We start from the raw sequence: 23,326 nt of genomic DNA, 5'->3' as shown, positions 1-23,326 counted from the left end.
TGTATTCCTATCTATTAAGAAGAGAGGCTGTCCACAGCTTTTGTCAATGATGACAATCAGATGCAGCTTGGTTTGACTGAGTTTATTGTGCAAGACTTACCAGGCGAGCATACAGATTCATGGCAATAAAAAGTGGGTCTGCATGCTGCTAGTCAGAAAGCAAAAGCATCTAAGTATGTACATTCAAGTTTCAGACACAAATATAAGAAACTGATCACAAACTGCTGATCACACAAACAGATTAGAGTACCACTAATTCTCTGACACAGTGAGTCAAAACATCAGGAATTCATTGCACAAGCAAAATGAGCAGTAGGTTTCATAAATTTTATGTTACAAAAATACTAAAATCTGATTTTAGAGAACATTTACACAGTTTATTTTCAGGTGGCACCTACACCAGAAGATGCTTTCTTTTCCAGCATTGGACATCAATGTCGGAGATGGACAGATCAGTAGCAGGACTATTATTTGGAACATGAATGCCAAAGCAACAGTGATGAGGCTTGGCAAAGGGATGTGACATTTGACACTGACAGAAAGACGCATCAAGAAGAGGAACTGATCCTGGAGCTGCAAGAGAAGCGATAAGTGCCTCATCATACACCAGTAAAGATGTAATTCAGTCAAAAGGATTTCAAAGACTTTAGACCCCAGTTTAGTCGTTAGACCCCTAAAGGGCCACAGTATATAACTAAGACTGGATGTCTGTTCCATTTATACTCATCAGACATTACACCATCCCCAGCCCACATGAAAGTGAATAAAAAAGGCATACACATTATCCCACTCGTTTTTTTCCATTTTGCCATTAAGCAATAAAAAAAAGTTTTTAATTTATAAAATAGTTACTGGAATACATAGTAATGGCTGTTGTAAAAGGAAAATTCTCACTCTACAAAAATATGCGCGTATAATGCCTGTAATCGTTGCCTGTTTGTTATAGATGTGTGTAACTTGAGTAACTACCAGAAATAAAAACAAGGCTGTAATCTTGGGCATCATTATTTGACACTTCCCTAGAAATTTAATTATCTATAAGATACTGCAAATTAGCAATACTGTGACAGTAATTAGGAAGTTTATCAATCAACAAAATCAATACAAAATCTAATTTAGACATAAAACAGGACAGCAATTAATTCTTACATGATTATAACAAAATGGCATCACAGGTTTACCTTGGTTGTTTGGATTTTAGCTTTAAAATTTATATTCAAGGCTGAATTTTGTATTTTGACGAAGTCATGTTGACATTAAAATACTTGTCCTGCTTGACACATCCTTTATCCGTCAACTTTGAAATGGACTGATAGTCTTTTAATCTGCATGTTATTCGAAACAGAGCCTAACACTGAGGGAGAATCTGACTACATTTTAATCATACAACTGTGTCCCTTTTGGCATAGCCATTTAATGAATCCTGTGATCTGTGGAAGGACATATTAGTCATAGCTGCCTCCTGTTTCATTCATGCCCAAACACAAGGAGATGGCCAATATACTGTAGCTTTGGGCAACCCCAATATGGACAGCTGTAATGCATAGGCATAATTTAGATGCAGATGGGTCCTGTGGCTGTTGTTTTAACAAAAAGTTTTGAAATACTCTCAGATTACCTAATTCTTAAAGAGCTACATCAGTATCTTGTGCACAAATGGTGTCTTTAAACATAGAAAAACAAAAAGAGAAACATCCTGCTCTCCTATCTCAATACACACTTCATGTTTTTGAGATTGTGTGAGTACTTGCTTTATTACCTGTGTCCACACCTTTGGATCTTTTATAGAGTTTTAAGGCAGACATAAATGACTCATACTTGGACGGCTAGACTCGGAGAGTGTGTTCACTCAAATTGTGTGCCCTGCAGACAAAATGAGTCTCTGTGTTTCACTGTCATGTAGCCCCATCGGCTCCACTGCTACAGGTCTGTCCAATGTTTGTTGTTGAGGGCATGGGCTCCTGGTCTGTTTCCTTGACACAGATGACGGCATCACCACTCACATTGATGAGACACTGAGCCTAGAGGAGGAGTAGACAACATTAAAACACAAGCACCACAAGGTTTACCCAAAATATGGCTGCGACTCACACAAAAGTCAGTAGCAAGAATCTTAATCACAACTAGGAAAAGAGAACATATTATACCAATGTTAGCATCATTGCATTGGCTACTTGTAACGTTAAGGACAGATTAAAAATAAAATAAAACTTCTTTTACTTGTTTTTAAAGCCAAAAATGGTCCAGCACCTTCAAATCTTTCAGATTACAAGTATGTTCCAAACCATCTGCTTAGGTGGCTTAATGCTTGCTTGCTAAATATGCCACAATTAAATCACAGAAAGTACAGAGAATCGGCCTTCTGTAGTTATGAACCCAAGATTTGGAACATACTCCCACCAAATATTAGACAAGCAGCTTCTATTGATATTTTGAAGAATCAGCTCAAATCTTCAAATCTTATTTTAATAAATTCAACTTTTCTTTGGGATTTCTTTTATTCCTCTATGAACGTACTTCTTCTTACTTTCTCAGGATCTTTATGCCTTAATATGTCCTGTTTTTTTTTTTTTTTTTTTTAATATCTCTTATTGTAAAGCACTTTGAGCTACGTGTCATGTTATGAAAGGTGCTATATAAATAAAGTTTATTGCTATTATTAATAACTGTCAGGTCTGAGGATCAAAAATATAATTAATTATGCTTTTAAGTATAAATGCAGATTAACTGCAAAATACTTCAAGTGTGTGTGTTTATACTGTGCAAGTGTTTGAGAATACCTGGTTCTTGTTTGGATTTTCCATTAACACACACTCTTTCATGCTGTAGGACACTACTGCATTACCACCGAGGGCTGCTACATGCGCTCGAACCATTGCGAACACCTCTGCTATGAATGAATGCAGGAAGCCACTAACACCACCTTCCTGCAGAGGACAAACACAAGTTCATGTGTACAGGTATGTCTACATTCTGCATAAGGTGAAAGTACACCGACTTTCTGTGGTCATGTTGGTCATACCTCCCGCAATGATGTTGTCTCTCTGATAAAAAACATGTTGATTATCCCAAGGTACTTAATGATGCGTGTCCCGGGGAGGAAGGAGAGCGGCGTCATCTTCACCACGGTGACTGAACTCCCCCCGAACGAGCGATTGGAGCGCAGTGAACGGGACCGTCCCTCAGGCAGCGGACTGCAGTGCTCCAAAGATGAGACTGCAGGTACAGAGAGAGCAGGGAGAGGTCCAGAGGAGGAGACAAGAGGAGGGGAGGGAAAAAAAGACAAAGGGAAATGGAGATACCAGAAAATACTCAAAAATAGTGGAAAAATTAAAAGCAGATATGAACTCTGAAGCAGAAAGAAATGTGAATGTGGAATGTACGTGCAAAAATGCAATCCTGTTAGCGTTTTCACAGCAGGAGTACCACATGTGTGTGCACTTATATGTGAGTAAGTCAGTTGTTTGTGTGTGTTAGATACATGTGTGAATTTACATGCAGTGGTGTGGATGTGAGGTGCAAAGACAATCATTTGGAACGCACACGCTGCCATGCATGTCATGCAGTTGAGGCAAACACAGTTACACAGTGTCTGCAGACAGACAGACAGACCTGGGCACAGCTGTGTAAGTTGAAATGTGTGAATACAGTAATTGCAGTACATGAGAGAATATTTTTATCTGGGTGCATTTGTGAAAGAGGCTTGGGAAATGGAGACGGACAGAGACAGCTATGAGCTCAGCTGGACACATATATATGAGCCAGAGTGTGAAAGATGCTTCATTGTCTTACTGCAAATTTACCTGATGTGGCTTACATCCATCAAACCAGGAACCTTCAGAGCCACACATTAGACTGTAGTTCACTTACTGTGCACAGGACTGAAAATAATACCAGTACTTGCAGAAAAGCATCGTCCCCCACCCCACCATGATCTTAAGAACATCACATGTGATCGAACTTGTAGGATTCAGACATAAGAAGTTTTAGCATTTTTACATTTTTTTAAATCATGTGGTGTTTTCTTCAGATTCAGGAATGCAAATGCAGAGCACAATCAGTAATTGTCATCAAATTGCTGCAAAATAATCTAACCTTCACAGATCTAGTCAAGTGCATTTGGAAAAAAGGCTGCACACAAAGAAAAAAAAAAATCACTTCCCTGTACTTTGCTGTTACCATGGCTACAGGCATTTCAAAGCCAAGCTGCTGATTGTGGATCCCTCTGAGGGGCGGGGCTTAAACTTTCACACTCTAGCTAAAAAGCTGGTGCTTGATTTACGATGCTCCGCCCCCCAGCGGCATGCATGGAGGGGTGTGTGAGTGTATGCAAGCTTGTGTGTGTGTGTGTGTGTGTGTGTGTGTGTGTGTGTGTGTGGCTGCGTGGGATTGCTTGTGATCTTGTGTTCTGTATTTGTGGGTATGATCACCAGAGTGTGCTAGAGACTGTGTCCTCCTACTTGTCTTAACTGATCCTCGTCTTATGGTGTGAGCTTTCAGCCTAAGCAGCTCTAGCCAGGTGCTGCATCTGTCTGCAAAGGAACCGTAATCAACGGAGGCAGCTGGAGAGAACACATACGTACACACACACACACACACACGCACGCACGCACACACACCACAGCCAAACATACGCAACAACAACAATAATGACAACAAGAGAGAAAAAAACAAAAAAAAAAACAAACAAAAAACAAACAAAACAGGACACAAAGAAACAAACAGAAGAACAGAAAAGAACAAAAGTGGATGAGGTTTGGGAGCGGTGCAGGATAACTCTGTCCGAGACAAAAGGATGAAACGTCAAAAACAGGGCAGTGTAGTAGTTTTGGTAGCAGGGAGGTGGGGTACAGGGAGATGGTGGATGTGAAGGGGGCTTACCTCTGGGTGAGACGTTAGTACTCTCTGGGACACCTGTCACACACACACACACACACACACACATACAACGTCAAAGTCTACCTCTGCACTTGACAGAAACCGAGGAGAGTTCAGTCAATTCTGCCCTGTACCAAACCAAGCAAGAGTTTTTCGAAGCTTTAACCACCGTCCCAAATCTAAATGTTCTGAACGTCAAAATGTTCCACCTATATTCCGTACTTGCTGTCCTTGATACTGTGTTCAATTCATTTGAATGGAAGGTACGCTACAATGCTGTAGGAGTTTGACATCTCATCTAGAAAACATCATACTGTCATCTAGGTTCACAGCAGAACTGAACACACTGGGCTACGCCACATCACTGTTTATTTACCTGCTGAACGAACCATAACCAGCTGATTTTGGCAGAGTTTTGCAGCTGGGGTGAGTAAAGAGACTGTACCTGAAGTGTTAGTGGAGGAGATGGGTAATGCCTGTTAGTGAAGCAGGGCAGAGGAGGAGGCCAGGAATGAAATTTAAAAAAAAAATGGTTAAAGGTTACCTGAGATTTTGGATGATGGCTGAGTGTTGGATGAGTCTGCACACAACTCCAAGGGAAACTGCAGCTGCTCTTCAGTCTCACTGCACCCTGAAATGATACACACACAATGACCAGGTGCTTTTCATGTCTTGTCTTCACTAGTGAGTCAAGCAGTTTAAAACCTTTTTATGTTTATGAATGCAGCTTCAATGTTTGGTAAATACTGACATTAGCCATTTTGGCTCAGTTACTGCATGACTATTGGATCAAGAAACAGCTCCCCTCAGAGATATAGCTTTAAAATAGTCCTAAGATACAGTAGATTGCTTGTCTAATTATACGTTTTGTAATTTACACATCACCAACTTAACTAGCAACAAGGAAAACACATTATTTTCAACTCCTATTACATTTAACTTCATGTTCCTACAGACACATTGGCTGTATATGAATATCTATGAACCGGAAAGTTTCAAACTATAATATGGTTAGGATTTCGCATATACATGTGGAGGTTTTGTCAAAGATGTCCCTCCCTGTATCTGAGAGCAGAGCTTTGTAAAAATTATCATATTATATATATATATTTATTTATGTATTTCACCAACACCTCCAAATAACCTTAAGCAGTCAGACCTTTGGTCGTAGGCTTGTCTGCTGGCTTCTCCTGAGTCTGGTCCTTGTCAAATGTCATGGCAACTGCTGTTACCGCGACCTGGGAGGCAAACAGAAAGCGGTATCGAAGTAAATATTGTGTTCTGTTCTGTGAGTAATGTCATGGATGAGTGGTGGTCTGAGACTTGTCACCTGTATGAGTTCTTCTTCTGGCACTGCTACAGTGAAGTTGAGATGACAAAGACAGCAGGGGATCATAGAGCGCAACTTGAAGTAAAAACTCTGAAACAAACATGATGAATTGTAGATTGTAAAACACAACCACTGCAAGTACCATAGTACAGTATGCACACAACTAAGTCACTGTGTCCTTTACAAAGGATCAGCTTGGTACCACATATGGTGTAATGACTTATTGATCAATAAGGGTTCCTCACCTTCAGCAGATTCTCGCATAGGTCAGTGAAGATCTTGTTCAAGCCTTGGTTTGTAAGATTGGCATTACTCAACCTAAAGACCCTCACCGATGTAAACATCTGTAAACAGTAACACAAACACATCACATAAACTAACTGAAACTAACGAAAATGTAGATGGCCTCTAAATAGAATAATTCAATTTACAGGTGGTGAAGATGAAATTTGTGAAGGAAGCAATACTGTTAAGCGTGACCTGCACTCCTGAAGTCCAGTTGTAAATCCCAGGCATGAGCTCAGTGTTGCAGCTGTAGAAACCTGGAGACATGAAAAAGGGATGATGAAGCAGAAAAATGCCAACATTTGTTGGAGATAAATGACTGATCATGTGCAGTGATGTACTTTAATTGCTGTGGAGTGGGCAGATGGCACATACCTGTGGGCGGAGAGGCGTCAGTGAGAAGGGAGTGGATGTCCTCCACAGCATCAGTGTCATCAATCTATAGAGAAGACAGCAAACAGTTACACTTGTATGTCAAAAAAAGGTGTATACAAATATATAATCTATTCTTATAGATACACACCTCCAGGACAAAGGCATCCTTCTTGCCATGGGAGAGGTCCAGTTCTGACAGCTCATCTGAGCTCTCCGAGTGGGAGCGCAAAAGTCTGGATCGTTGCCTCGGTTCAGGGATCGGAGAACCCACCACTTCCTCCGTCAGTTCCTGCAAGCAAAGGGACACAAGGCCTCAGCAGACGGGATGTCAAGGTGAACCCCAGACCACCAAAGCAGCCCACTTCTGCATCTCACATCTGTCCAAACTGTACAGCTAGTGGAAGGACTATGTTAATAACACACCACATGCTCACACTCACTCAAGTACCCAGTCAACTGCACCATTACACACACATGGCTTGTGTTAATTTGAGTATGAATCTGAAAGAGTAAGGAGTGGTGCAAACACATACACGCACACACACAGCATAAAAAATACACAGGTGAGAGAGTGAATGGGCAGGATATACAAATACATTAACACAAATACAATGAATCTACAGTGGTTTGCCCTTGAAAGGTGACTCTGGAGTGGATTACACATCATCCTGCTCCCAAACGTCCCCAGTTAAGAGCTGTTACACAGTTATGGTAAAGGGTGGTGTAGTATTGCGATTAATAGAGTGAAATATTTGTCATGCTTTGCTGTGTCTCACAGCAAAAAGTTGGCGTGCTCAGTACCATGTTTATGCCGCAGAACACCTCAGGGTCCAGGGCAAATAATTTCTTCAATGACCAGAGAGAGACAAGAGGGGTAAGTTTATCATGATCCACAAAGAACAGAGAATATATAATGTATGATTACAGGACTTTAACACTGGAACAGAGAGGATTATACCCAAAAAGATGGAAACAGTTCACCATGGAATGTATCTCTTTGTGTAAAATAACCACTATGTTTATATTGTAAAATAAACCTTGATATAACACTTTATGTGTACAAATTAAAGTATTTAATCCAAGCCCAAATAATACATTTTGTGGAAATTTAGTTCCTATTGGGCTTATTTGCTTACGTAACAAACAGGTAAGTGAATGATATTACAAGTATTATCAGAGTAAACACTAAGACATTTGAACAAAACTATAAAACATTTTGGTTGAAACAGGCCCCCAAAGCTTTCTATTTACTTTTGTGTTAAAAAGGTTTCACACTGACTTGTAGGGTTGTGGGCTAAAAGGAGTCATACCTTCCCAAATGACATCCCTGACCACTTTGGTGTTGAGATGAAGCATTGTAAGGATCTATTTTGCAGTGAAAACCCGGCACAATAAAGGGAGGATTTGCCGACTTCATCCCAAAACGTGTACACAATACATGTGTCGTGTGGCTCACCGGAGGGTTTATTTGATAGAGCTCTTTGTTCTTGGCTATGGTGTCGTTGATCCTTTTCTGGATGGTGAGGATGTGGTGCTCATTGCTCAGGTCGCCGGGAGTCTTCCCTGCTATCTGAATACCCCCTGGTCCCGGTAGTGCTGTCAGGTACACTCCTGTAGCAGACTGAGCACACACACACACACACACACACACACACACACACAGACACAGACACACACAGACACAAACACACACAGACACAAACACACACACACACAACACACACACACACACACACACACACACACACACACACACACACACACACACTTTAAGGACCATACTCCAAAAAAAACATATGTATGGCTGATTAAGCTGTTAATCTAAAATGTACATACAGCCAGACCCAGGAGCATGTTCTCGCCAACACTGATCTGTATGTGTAGGCCAAACAGGGCGTTCATGCTCCGCAGCTTCAGTTTGTTCATCAGCTGAGTGTGCAGCTCGTACTCCATAAAAGGCAGCAGGTTGGAGATGGCCGTCGCATTAACTTCACCCTGGGCCTTCTTCTTCAGACGACACAGTCTAGGAGACAATAAACACTGGCTTTAACTCCCTTTTATCAATGTCTTTGATGTAAGGCTCCATTTTGGGAGGTGTGTTGTTCAGCTTACACATTGCCACTGGGGAAAATGATCAGATAAACGATGAATCCTGAATCAGAATGACTTAACTTACCTTTAGGTAATAATTATATAATAACTAATATTCCCTGTGCTTTACAGTTCACTAGACAAAATTTTACTTATACTGTATAAATAATGCGTAATAAGCGTTATTTAAAATATCTGGCTTTCAAGTTAGAGCTAGATTTCTTTATGATCTCTTCTATTGTTTATATGTGAAGCAAAGCGCTTTATTTGGTATATCTCTCTCCTTTGTGTTAGCAGTCATTTTAAACAGGTTTGGGGCAATTTAACTGTGAGGTGTTTTACCTGGCCTGGATAAGGCAGCCTTTCCCTGTGACAGCTGCTTCTTGTGGCATATCGATTGTTGTGAATAGCACATCAGGAACCTTGAAAAACACATAACAATTGTAATAGATAATTCATACCTTTTTCAGAAAACCAAAAGATACTGTATTTTTAGCATGTCTCAATATAAGCAAAGAAATATATTTGAGACCTTTTGTCGTCTGCAGTGGTAACAGTACGTGAGCTGGGCGGGAAATGGCATGTTGAGCTCATCATACGGGATGTGACAGAAACCACAGCTTGGGGGAGACGGCTCCTCAAACCTGCTAAACAACACACACCATCTGGTATTAGCCTCCATGACTCGATCCAAGATGTACTGACGTAAACTGTCAAGAATTTATGTCAAGTTACTTAAAAGAGGTACAGACAAAAACAACCTGTGATCGGTGCTTCCGATATCCAGGCAGCCTTCACGCATGTATCGAGGATTCAGGATGGCTGCTGTGCCTGATGCTGACAGGATACACACCTCCTCACTGTGTTGAGAGGAAGTGAAGAAGGTGAGAACAGGACGTGAAACCTTGTGTGTTAAAGACAAATAGCAAATTGGTTGCAGAAATGCAGGGGAAAAGAGGGATAAGAGGGTAGATATTTCTCCATGTATGTATTTACTACTACATACCAGATGCTTGTGCTCTCGCTGTACCCCACAACAGCATGGCATCCGAGAGCTTTGGCATGAGATTTGATCTCCTGGCGAATCTCTTCCCACCAGGCATCGCGAGTCTCTGGCTCATCTGCAAAACACCAAACTCTGAATCAAAAAGCTTTCAAAAACCGTTTCTAAACTGGCTGAATAATCCATCAAAACTTCACTTAACACTTAAGTCTGTCTTAACACTAAATTTAACCAACTGTTTAAAAAAAAAAAAAAAAAAAAAAAAAAAGACTGCCTTGACAAGTGCAAACAAGCAAACAGGAAACTAGACAACTCTGTATCTAATCTGTTGTCTAAGCTGACTGCTTTGACTTACCAGAAAATAAACAGACATCAAACAGTACAATTGGTATTTTCTGATGATTTAAATTAAATGGTGTGTCAAAGCAAGCCAAAACCAACTATCATTCTGTAAAACAAAGTGACAATTAGAATGATTCATGAGAGTTGGAGTTTGATGATGAAGGCAAAGCTAATGGTTTAGGTTAGCTGTGAGTGACATTAAGTGCACATTATCTAAAAACTTATAGTCTCTCTCTTCTCTATGTCTCCTTTCAGTCAGCCGCACTAACAGAAAGGACACAGGGGAGAAATACCACCACCAGCCACTGGGTATGTTTTGGCTGCAGTGGTATAGAAAGAAAATCTTGCTGGCTGGTAATAGAGGAATTAAATAGAAGACAGTGTGCTTGATGTGTAAATAATGTTTCCTAACCTGGTTAAAACCTAAAAGGTTTTAAATTCAAAGGGATTGAGCCTTCATCATTCTTAGGCTAAACCATGGGTGTGTTTCAATAGTCTCATGAGGCTTTGCTCTAATACCACCTTTGCTTTATCAACTTTGTTCAGAAGAGCCTAATCTTTGCTGAGTTTAATATCACTCATTTGGTAGTTCTCACTGAACATGTGACGGAAGCTGCATTAGAGTATTGAGCTGCACCCAATGACTCCCTGGGAGGGCCACATGCTGACAGAGCCCCGGAAAGAGAGAGAAATGTGGCTACTAGGTGAGACAGGGGAGAGGAATGAATGAAGGGGAACAGAATGGGAGATCAAACTGAAGAGATGAAGAATAATAACTGATGGTCAGGCATCAGGCCCACAAGGTGGGTTCCTTTAAATCAGAAGCAGCATGTCACACAGGCACAGGCTCACTAACGTGCACGCTCATGACCATGTGCACGCTCATGGGCAGAGAAGGGCCATATTCATTCACCAGAGTCCATGAAACCTAATGTAGTTTTTAAATGAGAAAATACTGAGTCCTTTCATACTTCCTCCATTCCCCAAGCTCACCTCGTTTCTTCCATCCCCATCATACATCCCAAATCCACTTTTAATTTTCCTCAACTGCCACCCATCCAATCAACCTGTCTTCCATCCATCCATCCATCCCTCCTTCTCTCTCTCTCCCTCTCAGTATGAATACGGCCCAGTGAGTTAGGGATGCACATGCCCAGTCAGTGGCTCTCTGTCACAGAGTAAACCTCCTAAACCTCCTCTGGTCTAGACAGGTTTGACCATGATGCTGATTCAGGAAGCGTTAGAAACAGTGCTGGGGACAACGTTAGGGAAGAGCTGCAGCTCTTCTGTGCAGTAGGATGAGCTGGGTGGGGGATAGCCAGGCCAGGCTGGATGGGGTGGGGTGGGGACGCAGCGCATGCTCAACTCAGCTCAGCACACACTCACACAGATTAGAGAGGAGAATGGCAGCTCACTGAATTCATCAGGTTTCAGGCTAATGTTAAATTTGATTGTGGATAATTAGCCTGGTCTATCGTGGTTGAAACAGAATAGAATAGGATGTCTATATTGCCATTGCATTTCGTCGTATCACAGATTTTTACTTGTTTAAATTCAGTGTTGTGAGAGAAGACAGAGGTTTAACTTCACTGAGCTGCCATCACTTCTGTGGGTGAGAGCAGTAAAAGGGGGGAAATACCTGCAGTGACACTATTCCAGTCTAGCAGTTTGTATGAGCGCGTGTTACCCAAGGCTGGGCCAGAACACACCGTTAGTACAGAAAAGAGAGAAAAAGAAAAGAAGAAGACAGTCTAACAAACAAGCACAGCACAACAGCAGCACTCCACAGTCACTACACAACGACGGACAGCACTTCACAGTCACTATGCAAAGACAAACTAAATTCAAGCTTACTAAAACAATCTTAAAAAGAAAAGAAGACTGACCAGGAAAAGAGAAGAAGAGAGATGAGAAAAAGCTACAGATCTAGCCAAAATTTTAAGAAGACTTAAGGAGAAGAGAAGCTATATAATACAAAAAAGGAACATGCAGTAGCAGTCTAACTCTAGGTATTCTCTCTAAAAAGGTGTCCTGTGGAGTTTATATGTAAAGAGATTTTTTTTCTTACTTTTCTAAGCTAACAATCCTTTGTCGTAAAACATTTGCAAATAATATTTGCAGTATTAACATTACAAATTGTTGCATGTTATCGCCAATAATTGTTGATCGGCGTAACGGAGAGAACAAATCAGCAGAGCATGTATTGCATCACCCACATGCTCGCTTACACATGTGTCCTCATGCACAATACAAACAAAACAGGAACCCACATGTAAAAACACTGATCTATACGGCTACTTGTGGTCAAAAACTCCACAGGACATCTTTAATTTTGATCTTTGGTTGATATAGTCTAGTCATAATAACAGTGAACAGGGCTCTCTTCAGAATGGTTTCCATGTTCAACCTTGCAGTTTGGATCAGGGAAACCTATGTTGTTTTCAATAGTACAGACAGGAATACTATAGGTTTAATCATTGCATGCCAAAAATTGTTGTTGTTGTAGTAAAATCATTTTTGGGTAGCTTATTTTGGTTTACCTGTCCACCTCTGAAAAGAACCCTGCTTATCCTAACCCAGCCAACAATCATCACCACTCCCCTTTTTCCTAAATTCTCAGACGTTCTTGATTCAGATTAGTCAAAGACCTTTAAACCAAGCAAAGAGCAAATCACTAAGGCTGCTAAATGGATAGTCAAACACCTTCGATAGGCAGGTGCTCGCCTAGTGAGCAAATATCTGATTGTCATTAATATAAATCTAATTTTAAAAGTCTGCATAATACAAGAAAACATTAGGATTTCAGCACAGATTAGAAGCCTATTTGAAAACTTAAGGCAGCAGAGCAGAGGCATATAAAACACCACAGTACCTCAACATAGCGCCACCTGCAGCCAACAACATCACACAACAGAAGCAGCAGGCAACAGACTGGAGCCATGCACTACTACTGCACCTCATCTCCAGGGGGGCAGCACCACAGCACACAAAAACACAGCGACCAGAGCATACACACACTCATACATACACACACACACACACACACACACACACACACTCAGTCAGTTGAACCACGAGGTGAAAGTTGCCCCTATCCATAAAATACTTTGAAACATGTGATGATCCTATCCTAACTTTATTGCCATCAATATGCTACAAAGCTGCAGCCTATTAGCGTGACCAGGAACAGCTTTCACCTGCTTTAGGACTCGTACATAACTTGAGTCTTTTAACATACTTTCTCTGCACAGTCAAACAGACTGGGACTAGGACCATACACAGGAAAACTGTTCACAAGAGGATAATGGGCAGCATTAACTAACAGCCACTTGCAACAAAATCAGACACTCACACAATACTGTAGGGCGATGGAGGACTCACTCATATCGTTTGACAGGACATGGGACGAGCTACATTAGGACATTGTGTGTTTCTGTGTGCTGCACTCACCAGGGTTGTGTATGCGGTCCAGTAGCTTGACGGAGCGAGCGCTGACCACTCCACCAACATGGACCAGAAAACCAGGTGGGAAAGACGTCAGAGTGAAGAAGGGAAACTCCTGCAGATACAAAACAAATTGGTCACTTAGAGTTGAGGAAAACACACTCTGTACTTTTCCTGTGTATTTTTGCTAATAATATTTAGTGACTGCTCCATGTTTAGAACATTTTAATATATGTAATTTTATTTTTTACATGATTTCATGTATATAATATCCTGTTGTCTATGTTCAAATGTACTGTTTTGACTAGCTTTGAGTAATATAGGTTTAAAAAAAATATATTTTTTGTGATATTTCTTTAAAAGACTGACAAACAACCACTTTATGTACATACAAAAAACAAAAATGAATTTTTTTTTTGTACATATCGGATCAAGTTTTTCAGTGACCCTTTACAGATAATTACACTTAAAACAAAAAATTGAAAATCTTAAGAGTGTCTACAGGGAAGAATATATCAAAAATATTAAAACTGGCCATCAGACTTTAGATTTTGTCATGTCTCTGTGTATATTGAGTGATTAAATCAATGCCTGTGTTTCCAAAGTCCCAAACACTACATACTGTATCTTAACTCGTGTGTAGACATGGGCGATAACAGTGTTATGTGCCAACATGCAGCAAGGACTGAGTGTGATGGTGTATCCCCATGCAAGGTTTACCCCCCAAGGAATCCCCACTTGCTCCGTTCCAGCCTACACTTGTAGACTTTAGAGCATTTCAAATAGATCTGGAAGTGATTGAGAAAGCTTGGATTTTTTTAAAATCACTAACTTAGTGATTTATTCAATCCTTTCAAATCTATATAAATGCATTCATTAGGTTTGGATTTGAAAGTGGAGGGCACACACACACACACAGACAGACAAACAGACAGACAGACAGACAGACAGACAGACACACTAGTTCCTGGCTGAGGATCAAGACTCTATTTTACATGCTTCTCCCTAACAGGACAGCTGGTCCTCTGCCTCCAGTCAAATAATGTGATGCAAATCCATGCACTCACTCACAAGAGAAGCTAGAAATAGTTGGACTGCCTTGTTAGCATCTTGGTATTCACTCTATTTTGAAGCGATCACCAGAAAACTGGAAGGATGTTGTGATCACCAATCATGCAGGCATATGTGATGAATGGCTTTCGTGGGCAGAAATCAGGTGGGACTACCACTAGTTGCTTTCTTGTCCAGTACTCCAGGAAGGTAGATAGAGCGACTAATTTGACTGACAGCTCCTCCCACTCAGAGCAAGGAGGCAAGAATGAGGTGATGAGGTGAGCGTGCTCATTCCCATTGTTGACACAGGAAACCAAAATCAGACTCAGGAAAAGAAGGCAGAAAGGAGGGAGGTGTTCGAAATGATATCCAGAAGGCGCACACACACGCACAGTCACACGCCCCTCAAACCTGAAGGGAACACAACTCCTAGCCTCCAGCCCTCCACCCAACGTGTCTGTGAATCTTTTAAAGAGTGCGGAGGGTACCAAGCAAACACAAGGACACACAAATATGCATCGTTGCTCAACCCAGCCTGCCTCTCTGAGATCTACAAACAGCAGAGGGGGGACGGGTTAGGAGTTGATTCAGACTGGGTGGTGGCGATCAGCTGTTCAGGGTGTTAGGGGAAAGGTGGAGAGAGAGAGAGAGAGTCACACTGATGGGACGTACCCTGGCGTTTAACAATAACCCAGAGGAGGACGTTCCCTGAGTAGCACAAGTGGTCAAGAGGACAAAGAAAGGGAACATTACTTGCTCTTACACAGACCCACTCCCCATTGAACACTTAACACCTCACCAGTGTACATTAGCAATCTTTCACAAAAAAAAGCTCTGTGTGCCCTGTGTGCAGACATCTGAGGCTGGCAGGCAATGCAAACTGCATGTCAAAGCATCAGCTGTATTGTACTGTATTTATTAATAAAACCGTTTTTTATTTGTTTCTTCTGTGTTTCATTTCAGTAAAGCGGCTAGTCAAGCAAGGCCCAACCCTAAACTAAACGGCATGTGAACTTGAGTGACACCATAACTTTTTTACTTGAATTTTGCTGTGGATTTCAGTCTCAAATGTCTACACGTACAGTGAGTCGGTAAATACGTGTATGAGCGTGTGTGAGCGCATCACCCTACCCTCTGTTCCAGAGCTGTCTGCGTCTGTTGTCTGAGAAGGGTCTTCAGAGGCCCTGCCTCCTTCCCGGCGCTGCCCCCGCTGCCCATTCCTGATCACAGAGGAGAGTGTGGTTTTAGTTTCGTCACTTCTAACACACACAGGTCAAAGTTGATCCTTACATTGTAGTATCTTTGTTATTATGGCAAAACAAACGAAAGCAATTGCTGGAACTGCGCACAACACCTTAGACTGAGATGCACAATCCTCATCCTAAAACTAGCTTACTTTATACCTTTTCTCTTATTCAGACAAATACTGAACCTGGAGTAAAGACTGAGGACATCTAACAAACACATGAAACCACATGCTGCAGAAGGGGAATCAGTCAGAAGTGTTTTTTCACAATGGAATCTGGGCAGTTATACCATGCATGTTGAGTTAATGTTTCTGATAACAGCAGTCAAGTTGAAAAAATCCTGCTGTTGACCTCGCTCCACAAGAGAGATGCCAACGCTACACTATTATAAGGTTCTGTTACTTGATGACACACAGCAGTCCTACTATACCGGAGGCTGCCAGCAGCAGGTCCTCAGTGAAGGACACGCTCTTTCTCAGCAAGGCAAAGTCTGAGTGGATGGAGGAGGGAGGGGGTGGGGTGGTGGCTCTGGGGGCAGTGCCATGACCACAGCCCACTGAGCCAGAACCAGGAAGGGACAGACTGTCTGTGGAGAGGGTGGGGGAGCTGGGGCAGAGGAAGATCCCAGGCCTGCATCTCACTGGCTGGGGCTCCTCTATCCAGCAGAGAAAACACATGGAGCGTGCATAGAGAAAAACAGACATATTGAGAATGGACAGACAGAGTAATGAGGAGAGTGGGCAGAAGCACCAAAAACCAAAGAGGGATGAAAGAATGTGACAAGGAAAAAGTGGACACAAGCGTACAGAAATGAGGTTTGCAAAGTAGGGATGCATCAATCCAGTAGGCTGGATCGGTATCTTATTTACTGGATCAAATATCAAACATGACATGATGGATCCACATTATATACACTTTCCTTGTCAGTGTAATTAAAAACAAAAATCAGCTTTTTTCTCTGTCAATTCTTCACAGAGCAGTATGCATATTTTCAATTTGGGTTAAAGAGACCGAATCAGTGCTTGATATTAGCAGGTAGTCTAAGCTGAAGTTTTCATAGTCAAGTTAACGCAAATGAAACTGTGAGCTACAGAAGAAATGAAGGACAGGGGAGCAAAGAGGGGGAGAGGAAAAATGGGAGAAAACAGAAGATGACAGAGAGGAAAAAACATAAAAAAAGATAAGTAGAGGAGTGGAAACAAGGAGGAAGAAGGTGGGCTGCTGGTTCCCTCCTGAGGGGTCAGGGGAGCGGCTCTGGTAGGAAGGTTCTTCAGGCTGTGTGGCATCTATGCTGACCTCTGTTAAAATGTGCTCAAGTTTTCCTTAGGGCAAAGTTTGACTAAACTTACCTTGTCCTCAATGATTAACCATAATAGCTGCTAATGAAGAAGTGACCTTATATGAACAACAGCCCCTCATGAGACACAGTGCTTCAATTAAAGACCACAACAACAGGGGAACAGAACTAATGCAGAGATCTGGTGTGTCTTCACATTATTACATCTACATTTTATACAAACTAGAATCTGTTTTTAATACTGTGAAACAGGAAGACACACCAGGCCGCTGAGGACAAGGGGGAGGATGGGCCACAGCAAAATAAATATTCTTAATAGTATTTACAATAAATAAATGTTAAATTCAACCATGAAAAAATTGTAAAAAAAAAAAAAAAAAAAAGTAAATTAAAAAAAAAAAAAAAAAATCAACAAAAATTCAAAAACCACCACCAGAGTAGCACCACAATGAGGTGTAGGAGAAGAGAGGGATGACAATGGGAAGGTAGGGACAGGGCCAAGTGTTCTTACCCGTCTTGGGCGTCAAACTGAGGTCTGTGTCTGATGATGAGGACTGGCGGCTGCATGGCTTGGAGGGAGAGAAGGGGGGAGGGGAGGAGGAGGAGGAGGGAAGGGCTCTGAAAGGGGTGGGCGGGCCAGAGAACGAGGGCAGGTCCTCACCAAATACCGGCCTGCCAGGAGAACATGACACACACACACACACACACACACACACACACACACCCACATCAGTCACCACCTCACCCTCTGAGCATTTGTATGTGTATATATGGAAGTGGGTCAGTGTTGACTTTTTAATGTGTTATTTGTTTCCTCTGGGTGAGGCGTGTGTGTGTGTGTGTGTGTGTGTGTGTGTGTGTGTGTGTGTGTGTGTGTGTGTGTGTGTGTGCGTGTGTGTGAGGTGCTACGGATGGCTGGGGAACAAAAAAGCAAGCATGGAAAGCAAAGAAAAAAATTAGACAAACACAAAGAAACACACACATTAAACTAAAAGAAAAGCAACATGGCAAAACACAAGAAGGTCAGATTCAACAGAGGATGATGAGCTGAAGCATGTGTCCCAGTAGAGAGTAGCAAAGGTCAGATGACTGTAGGGAGATCACAGGCCCTTCCTCAAGGCTAAAGCCACACCTTCAACACTTTTTATTGCAAACACCCAATTAAAAGGCAGACTGATGCCGTTGGGAACCTGACACCACACCCCCTATTGTTGAAAAAACAAAACGGGTAGAGGATTCTGAGGCTAGTCTACACGTTCAGGCTTTTTCTGATAAAAGTATAAAGGCTCTGCCTTCTGTCTTTGTACTGATTCTTCTGTCTATAACATAGCTTTATTGCTACGACGAGCACGACAAAATATCCAGACTCCAGGAGGTATATATATATTCACTTTCCTCGTTCTATAAAAACATCACCACCTACTTCTTTTTGTATGTCAAACTTCCTCTCTTTCTCCTGTATCTATTTCCTTTCCTGGCTCTGCGTACCAGTAAAGATGAGTGTGGGAACAGAGACAGAGAAGTTCTGGGACAGTCTCTGGGAGCTGCAGGCCGAATGCACTGGACTGTTGTGGGTGGAGCGACATCCGTGGGCAAGGGGAGACCTGGGCCAATCAGCACGAAGAGAGAGAGGAAGACGTAGAGGACCGATTTTGGACACAAGAAGTGAACAACGTCCCAATCCAAATGTAGCCAGAGAGCCAAGAGAGGAAGAAAGAGACGCACACAACAACCAACACGACAACATTGCAATAGAGTGAAAAAGGAGACAAAAAAGGAAAAGAACAGAAAAAAAGAGGGTTTGTTTTTACGCCCTCTCTTTGCCCCTGTTATTTCATTTAAAGCCATGAGAAAGCAGCAGGAAATTCATGCATAGCTCTCAGCTAAAGATCTCAGTCTCACACAAACACACACAGCAGGGATGCAAACACAACAAAAAAACGCCCAAACAGGCACATACATGAACAACAACATAAAATTAAAACAGCAACAATTTTGATAATGGATTTTTTTTTTTTCCCTGTTTCACGTTATTGTAAAATCTAATCTTTGGGTTTGGACCATTGATCAGATATAACAAGTGATCTGAAGACTTTATTTTGGGATTTATTACATTGTAAAACCCATTTTTAAATAATTAGGTATCAAAAACAAATCTATATCTATAGCTACAAAAGTCAGGGTTACTTTAGTTCACTGAATAAACAGTTAAATAGCAAACACGATGAGAAAAATATGTATTGAAAATGACATAATGTATAGAAAGACTTTCTTTGAGCCCTGCAGTCACACTACCAAATATCCCCATAATCGCACATCACAGGGGGAGGGAGGAGAGACAAAGAAGAAAATGAAGATGCCGCCGCATTCAATAATCAGACCCACCATCGCTCTTCTGACTCATCAACTGGTGCCATGATTTTGTAAACAACTGGTGTATTTCCTGTCATTACCGACCCAACCCTCACCATAAATAATTTTCTCATTAAATTCACACGGGTCATTTAGGGGAGACATTACAGAATCAAAGTCATCGCCAAATGGTGTTTACATCCCTGATACACACAATCTCTCACACACTGATGCACAGATATACAGTATAAATGCAAATAATAGGCACACATGCACTCAACTGTAGTTAAGCTTACAGTATCTGAATGGAATCACAAACTAACCACTAAATAGCCAGGGTGAGGACAACAGAACAAAGTGAAGGAACACACTGTTAGAGGCTGAGCAGAACACATGTGTGCTAGATACTCACTAAAAGACGCAGCACTAGAACATGCAGAGGCAGAGCAGAAAGCCATGCAAGAGCGGTCTAAAAGAGCAGACAAGGGAGGAGGGGGGTTGAGGATGACTGTGTGTGTACTGTACATGTGTGTGTCTCAGGTTGTCGTGTGCTGTTAGTTTCATGATGCAAAACATGTGACACAATAGACACACAAACTACAAAGGGGAATCAAAAGACACTGAGACACACACAGGAGTAATTGCAAGACTATACACAGACTAACACACAGTACATTTCGTACACACGCTCTCCCTCTCATGCACACACCGATCATCTTTCCCCATCCTCACAAACTAGATTCACAGTGAAACTTGCACATAAAATTAGGCTGGGTCCATGCTTGTGTTGTGGGTTCATACTCACTCCTTTCCATCCTTAGAAGGGGAATTGCAGGCATTGGAAGCAGGGGCCGTGTTAGGGTGCACATGTGTGTTGGTGTTGGGGGCGCTTCCAGAGCTGAGTTTGTCCAGTGTACAGGCTGTACCTATAGCGCGGACCACCAGGCCTGACTCTCCCTCCAGGTCGAAACACTGCAAGTACCCCACCACGGCATTCCCGCCCATCTCCAGTACTTTAAGCCCTATTTTCCTTTGTAGCTCTCCTAAACAGGAGATAACACAGAGCCACATTACCAAGAGAAAAAGGGAACGGTGTTAAGTTCCACTTCCACCACATCAACATGAAAAGAGGATCACAGTGAACATTCTTACCAGACATAAGAGAGATGAGCCTCTGACGAGCCTCATTGGAGGCCCTGGGAGTTCGAATACGGTCAATCCACTGGTACTCTGGATCTTCATTCACCACAAGTTCCTCCACAAACCCGTGGACCATCGCTGCCCGGTAACACCGTGGAATGGATGTGGCTATCATTTACAATTAGACAAACATCACAGAGTGAAAGGATTTTAAATTAAATGGAAAAATAGTTCTAACCTCCTTCTATCCTTCTCTTCAGCTATTATTCCATTTTAATCACATATTTTTAAGCGACAGTCGCTTGTTTACAGATACACTGTTGGCAGACATCAAAACATCAAAATTATGACATCCTCTAATTAAACATCTTTTATGCCACTTTTTGTAGGTAACTGCCTTATGTGCTGCTAATCTACATTTATGCAAACAAATTGTGTCTTATGATGTCTTTTAAGACTGTAAAAAATTGCTGTGAAGCAGAAGATAAGTCAGACATACTGCAGAAGAACTTCACCCCGCAGGAGGACTGTCTGAAGCGATTCAAATCATTGAAGAGCTCCACTTTGACGAGGACATTGATCTCCCCTCGGATACCTGACAGTACATAGTAAAAAGAAAGGTATTATAATAAGAAATAAACCTAAATGTAGTGACTATCATGGTCAGATTAGTTGACTGTCATACCGTGGATGGTATCATAGATGGGAAACCAGCCAGAGATGACAGATGCAGCCTCACTGCACAGCAGCGGGTCAATGTCAATGTAAACTTTCCCTATGGCATCATTAGCACTATATGTGTCGTGGTCCAACACTGTGATCTGCAATGGTTCATCCTGCAAGTCCTCATCATCAACCTAGACAGCAAGAGAAGGACAGGGAAGAAAGAGAAAAGGGAGAAGAAATAAGAGTGAAGCACCTGTTAGAAATGCAATTCATTTTGAGTTGCATTAAAATACTACCAGAGTTTAAAGGGAAGCTCACAGGGACTTTACCTCAAATTTGAACCATTCTGAGTTCCACTGTGGATTGAGAGATTTGGGACAGACATCTGTTTTGAATGTTGTGTTTCCAAACTTTACCTGCAAAATAAAAGGCACAAGACACATCATTCAAATACATCATTTACTGTTTAGAGTAACAATGATGCACCAGCCATATTGAACGCAGATGTAAAGTACAAACTGTTGCAGATGTGAATGTTTTTATTAATGAAAACGAGCCTTGTTGTTCAAGCCCCTTCACTCACCTCAACAAAAGCATCAGTAAGGTCACTGGCTCGGTCCATCACAGGCAAGTGGCGCCCTGCCACAATCTTGGCCTTTAGTTTCCCAGGCATGATTCAAATTTAAGTCGATCTGTGAACAAATAATATCAACACAACAATACATGTATCAATGGCTTTTCAACCAACACATACTGTGATTAACCCTGCTGTCACTGACAACAGTGAAGACTGAAAAGTGAGACTCCTCATTACACATGCATATGTTTCTGACAGTGTGAAGAGTCCCTTCCCCTGGCTAAAAAGCTAGCTTCTCTTTGCTAACCTAACATGTATCGCCTCTAGCTTACCTTGAAATAGCTTAACGAGTCGGTTCAAAGTTATCCGTTGAACTGCAGTTTATGAACACGACAGCGACTGTCAGTTAGCCAGATTATGTTAGCAAAGCAAGGCTAGCAAGAAAAGCCACTTAGGTTAACTGCATTGCAGGCACAATCTCTTTAGCTCTACCTGATCGGCCATGTTTTTACAATCATACTGCAAAGCAGCCACCTATGTAACAATAATATTATATTGCTATTCCCAGTGCAAACAGTATCGTCCTTACCGGTGCTACAATATCAACAGACAGCTGTCAAAGCGGCAGCAGGCTCCTTTTGCTCGAACATTATTGTTGACAGCCCACCGCTCGTCTGACCTCCGTGTCTCTCCCATAACACGAGACCTTAGTTCCCACTGCACCAGCCAGGAAAGAGTCCTTTCAGTTAGAAATGTTCACGAGCTGATACTACGAATAAATGTACACTGTTACAGCTGTACAGGTGATGTTAAGACCGACATACAAATTCATCACACATGTAGCTGGTTAGCATGTAACGCCAACGGCTAGCTTGATAAGGATACAGCCCACGGTGAATGAGTTTCAGCGGTTAGTGCGCGCTGCTTTCAGGGCACCTCGTAAAATCGATCTTTCCACTTAAACTTTGCACTGCTATGCATCCAGTTGGGGAAAAACAACATAAATAAACCTTTTAAGAAATATACCCACTGTAAAGATTTGAAAATATACACATGTACATACCAATAACTGAAAGTTGATTTTTATCTGTTCCGCTGTCTTTTAAGTAGCGACACACTCAAATAAGGACTGACTTCCGATAGTACATAAAGGCAGCAATGTTAGGGTTTGTCTTGGACATGCGCAACATTAACAACCTGGTTCATCATGCAGGTGAAATTGAACTACTCACTTGGTGTTATAAGC

At 41.8% G+C, this 23,326-nt stretch overlaps 1 protein-coding gene across 14 annotated transcripts; it reads right to left on the bottom strand.

The window, feature by feature from the left end:
* Positions 1-67: 67 nt before the first annotated feature.
* Positions 68-22,983, bottom strand: c2cd5 (C2 calcium dependent domain containing 5). Of its 14 annotated transcripts, none has more exons than XM_056387234.1 (30): positions 22,670-22,983; positions 22,087-22,195; positions 21,833-21,919; positions 21,523-21,694; positions 21,337-21,432; positions 20,850-21,005; positions 20,503-20,740; positions 17,857-18,017; positions 15,933-16,021; positions 13,755-13,863; positions 11,944-11,997; positions 9,966-10,080; positions 9,721-9,819; positions 9,492-9,606; positions 9,302-9,381; positions 8,705-8,891; positions 8,325-8,489; positions 7,670-7,714; positions 7,017-7,157; positions 6,869-6,932; positions 6,689-6,750; positions 6,454-6,552; positions 6,209-6,298; positions 6,038-6,116; positions 5,423-5,509; positions 4,882-4,914; positions 4,431-4,562; positions 3,023-3,216; positions 2,781-2,927; positions 68-2,021 (listed from the first exon to the last, which is right to left on the bottom strand). In XM_056387234.1, exons 2-30 carry the CDS (start codon positions 22,174-22,176, stop codon positions 1,896-1,898), a joined length of 3,312 nt encoding a protein of 1,103 aa, XP_056243209.1. In that variant the 5' UTR covers positions 22,177-22,195; positions 22,670-22,983; the 3' UTR covers positions 68-1,895. The 14 variants fall into 14 exon arrangements, with proteins under 14 accessions (XP_056243209.1, XP_056243210.1, XP_056243214.1 ...); XM_056387235.1 differs by having other exon boundaries at positions 9,492-9,603; XM_056387239.1 differs by lacking the exons at positions 7,670-7,714; positions 17,857-18,017 and adding an exon at positions 18,834-18,949 and having other exon boundaries at positions 9,492-9,603.
* Between the last annotated feature and the right edge of the window lie 343 nt (positions 22,984-23,326).

Source organism: Seriola aureovittata, chromosome 10 (genome assembly GCF_021018895.1).
Source record: "Seriola aureovittata isolate HTS-2021-v1 ecotype China chromosome 10, ASM2101889v1, whole genome shotgun sequence".
In the NCBI taxonomy this organism is placed as follows: domain Eukaryota; kingdom Metazoa; phylum Chordata; class Actinopteri; order Carangiformes; family Carangidae; genus Seriola; species Seriola aureovittata.
Note: the sequence above shows the minus strand (reverse complement) of the source record. Positions and strands in the feature narration are given on the sequence as shown.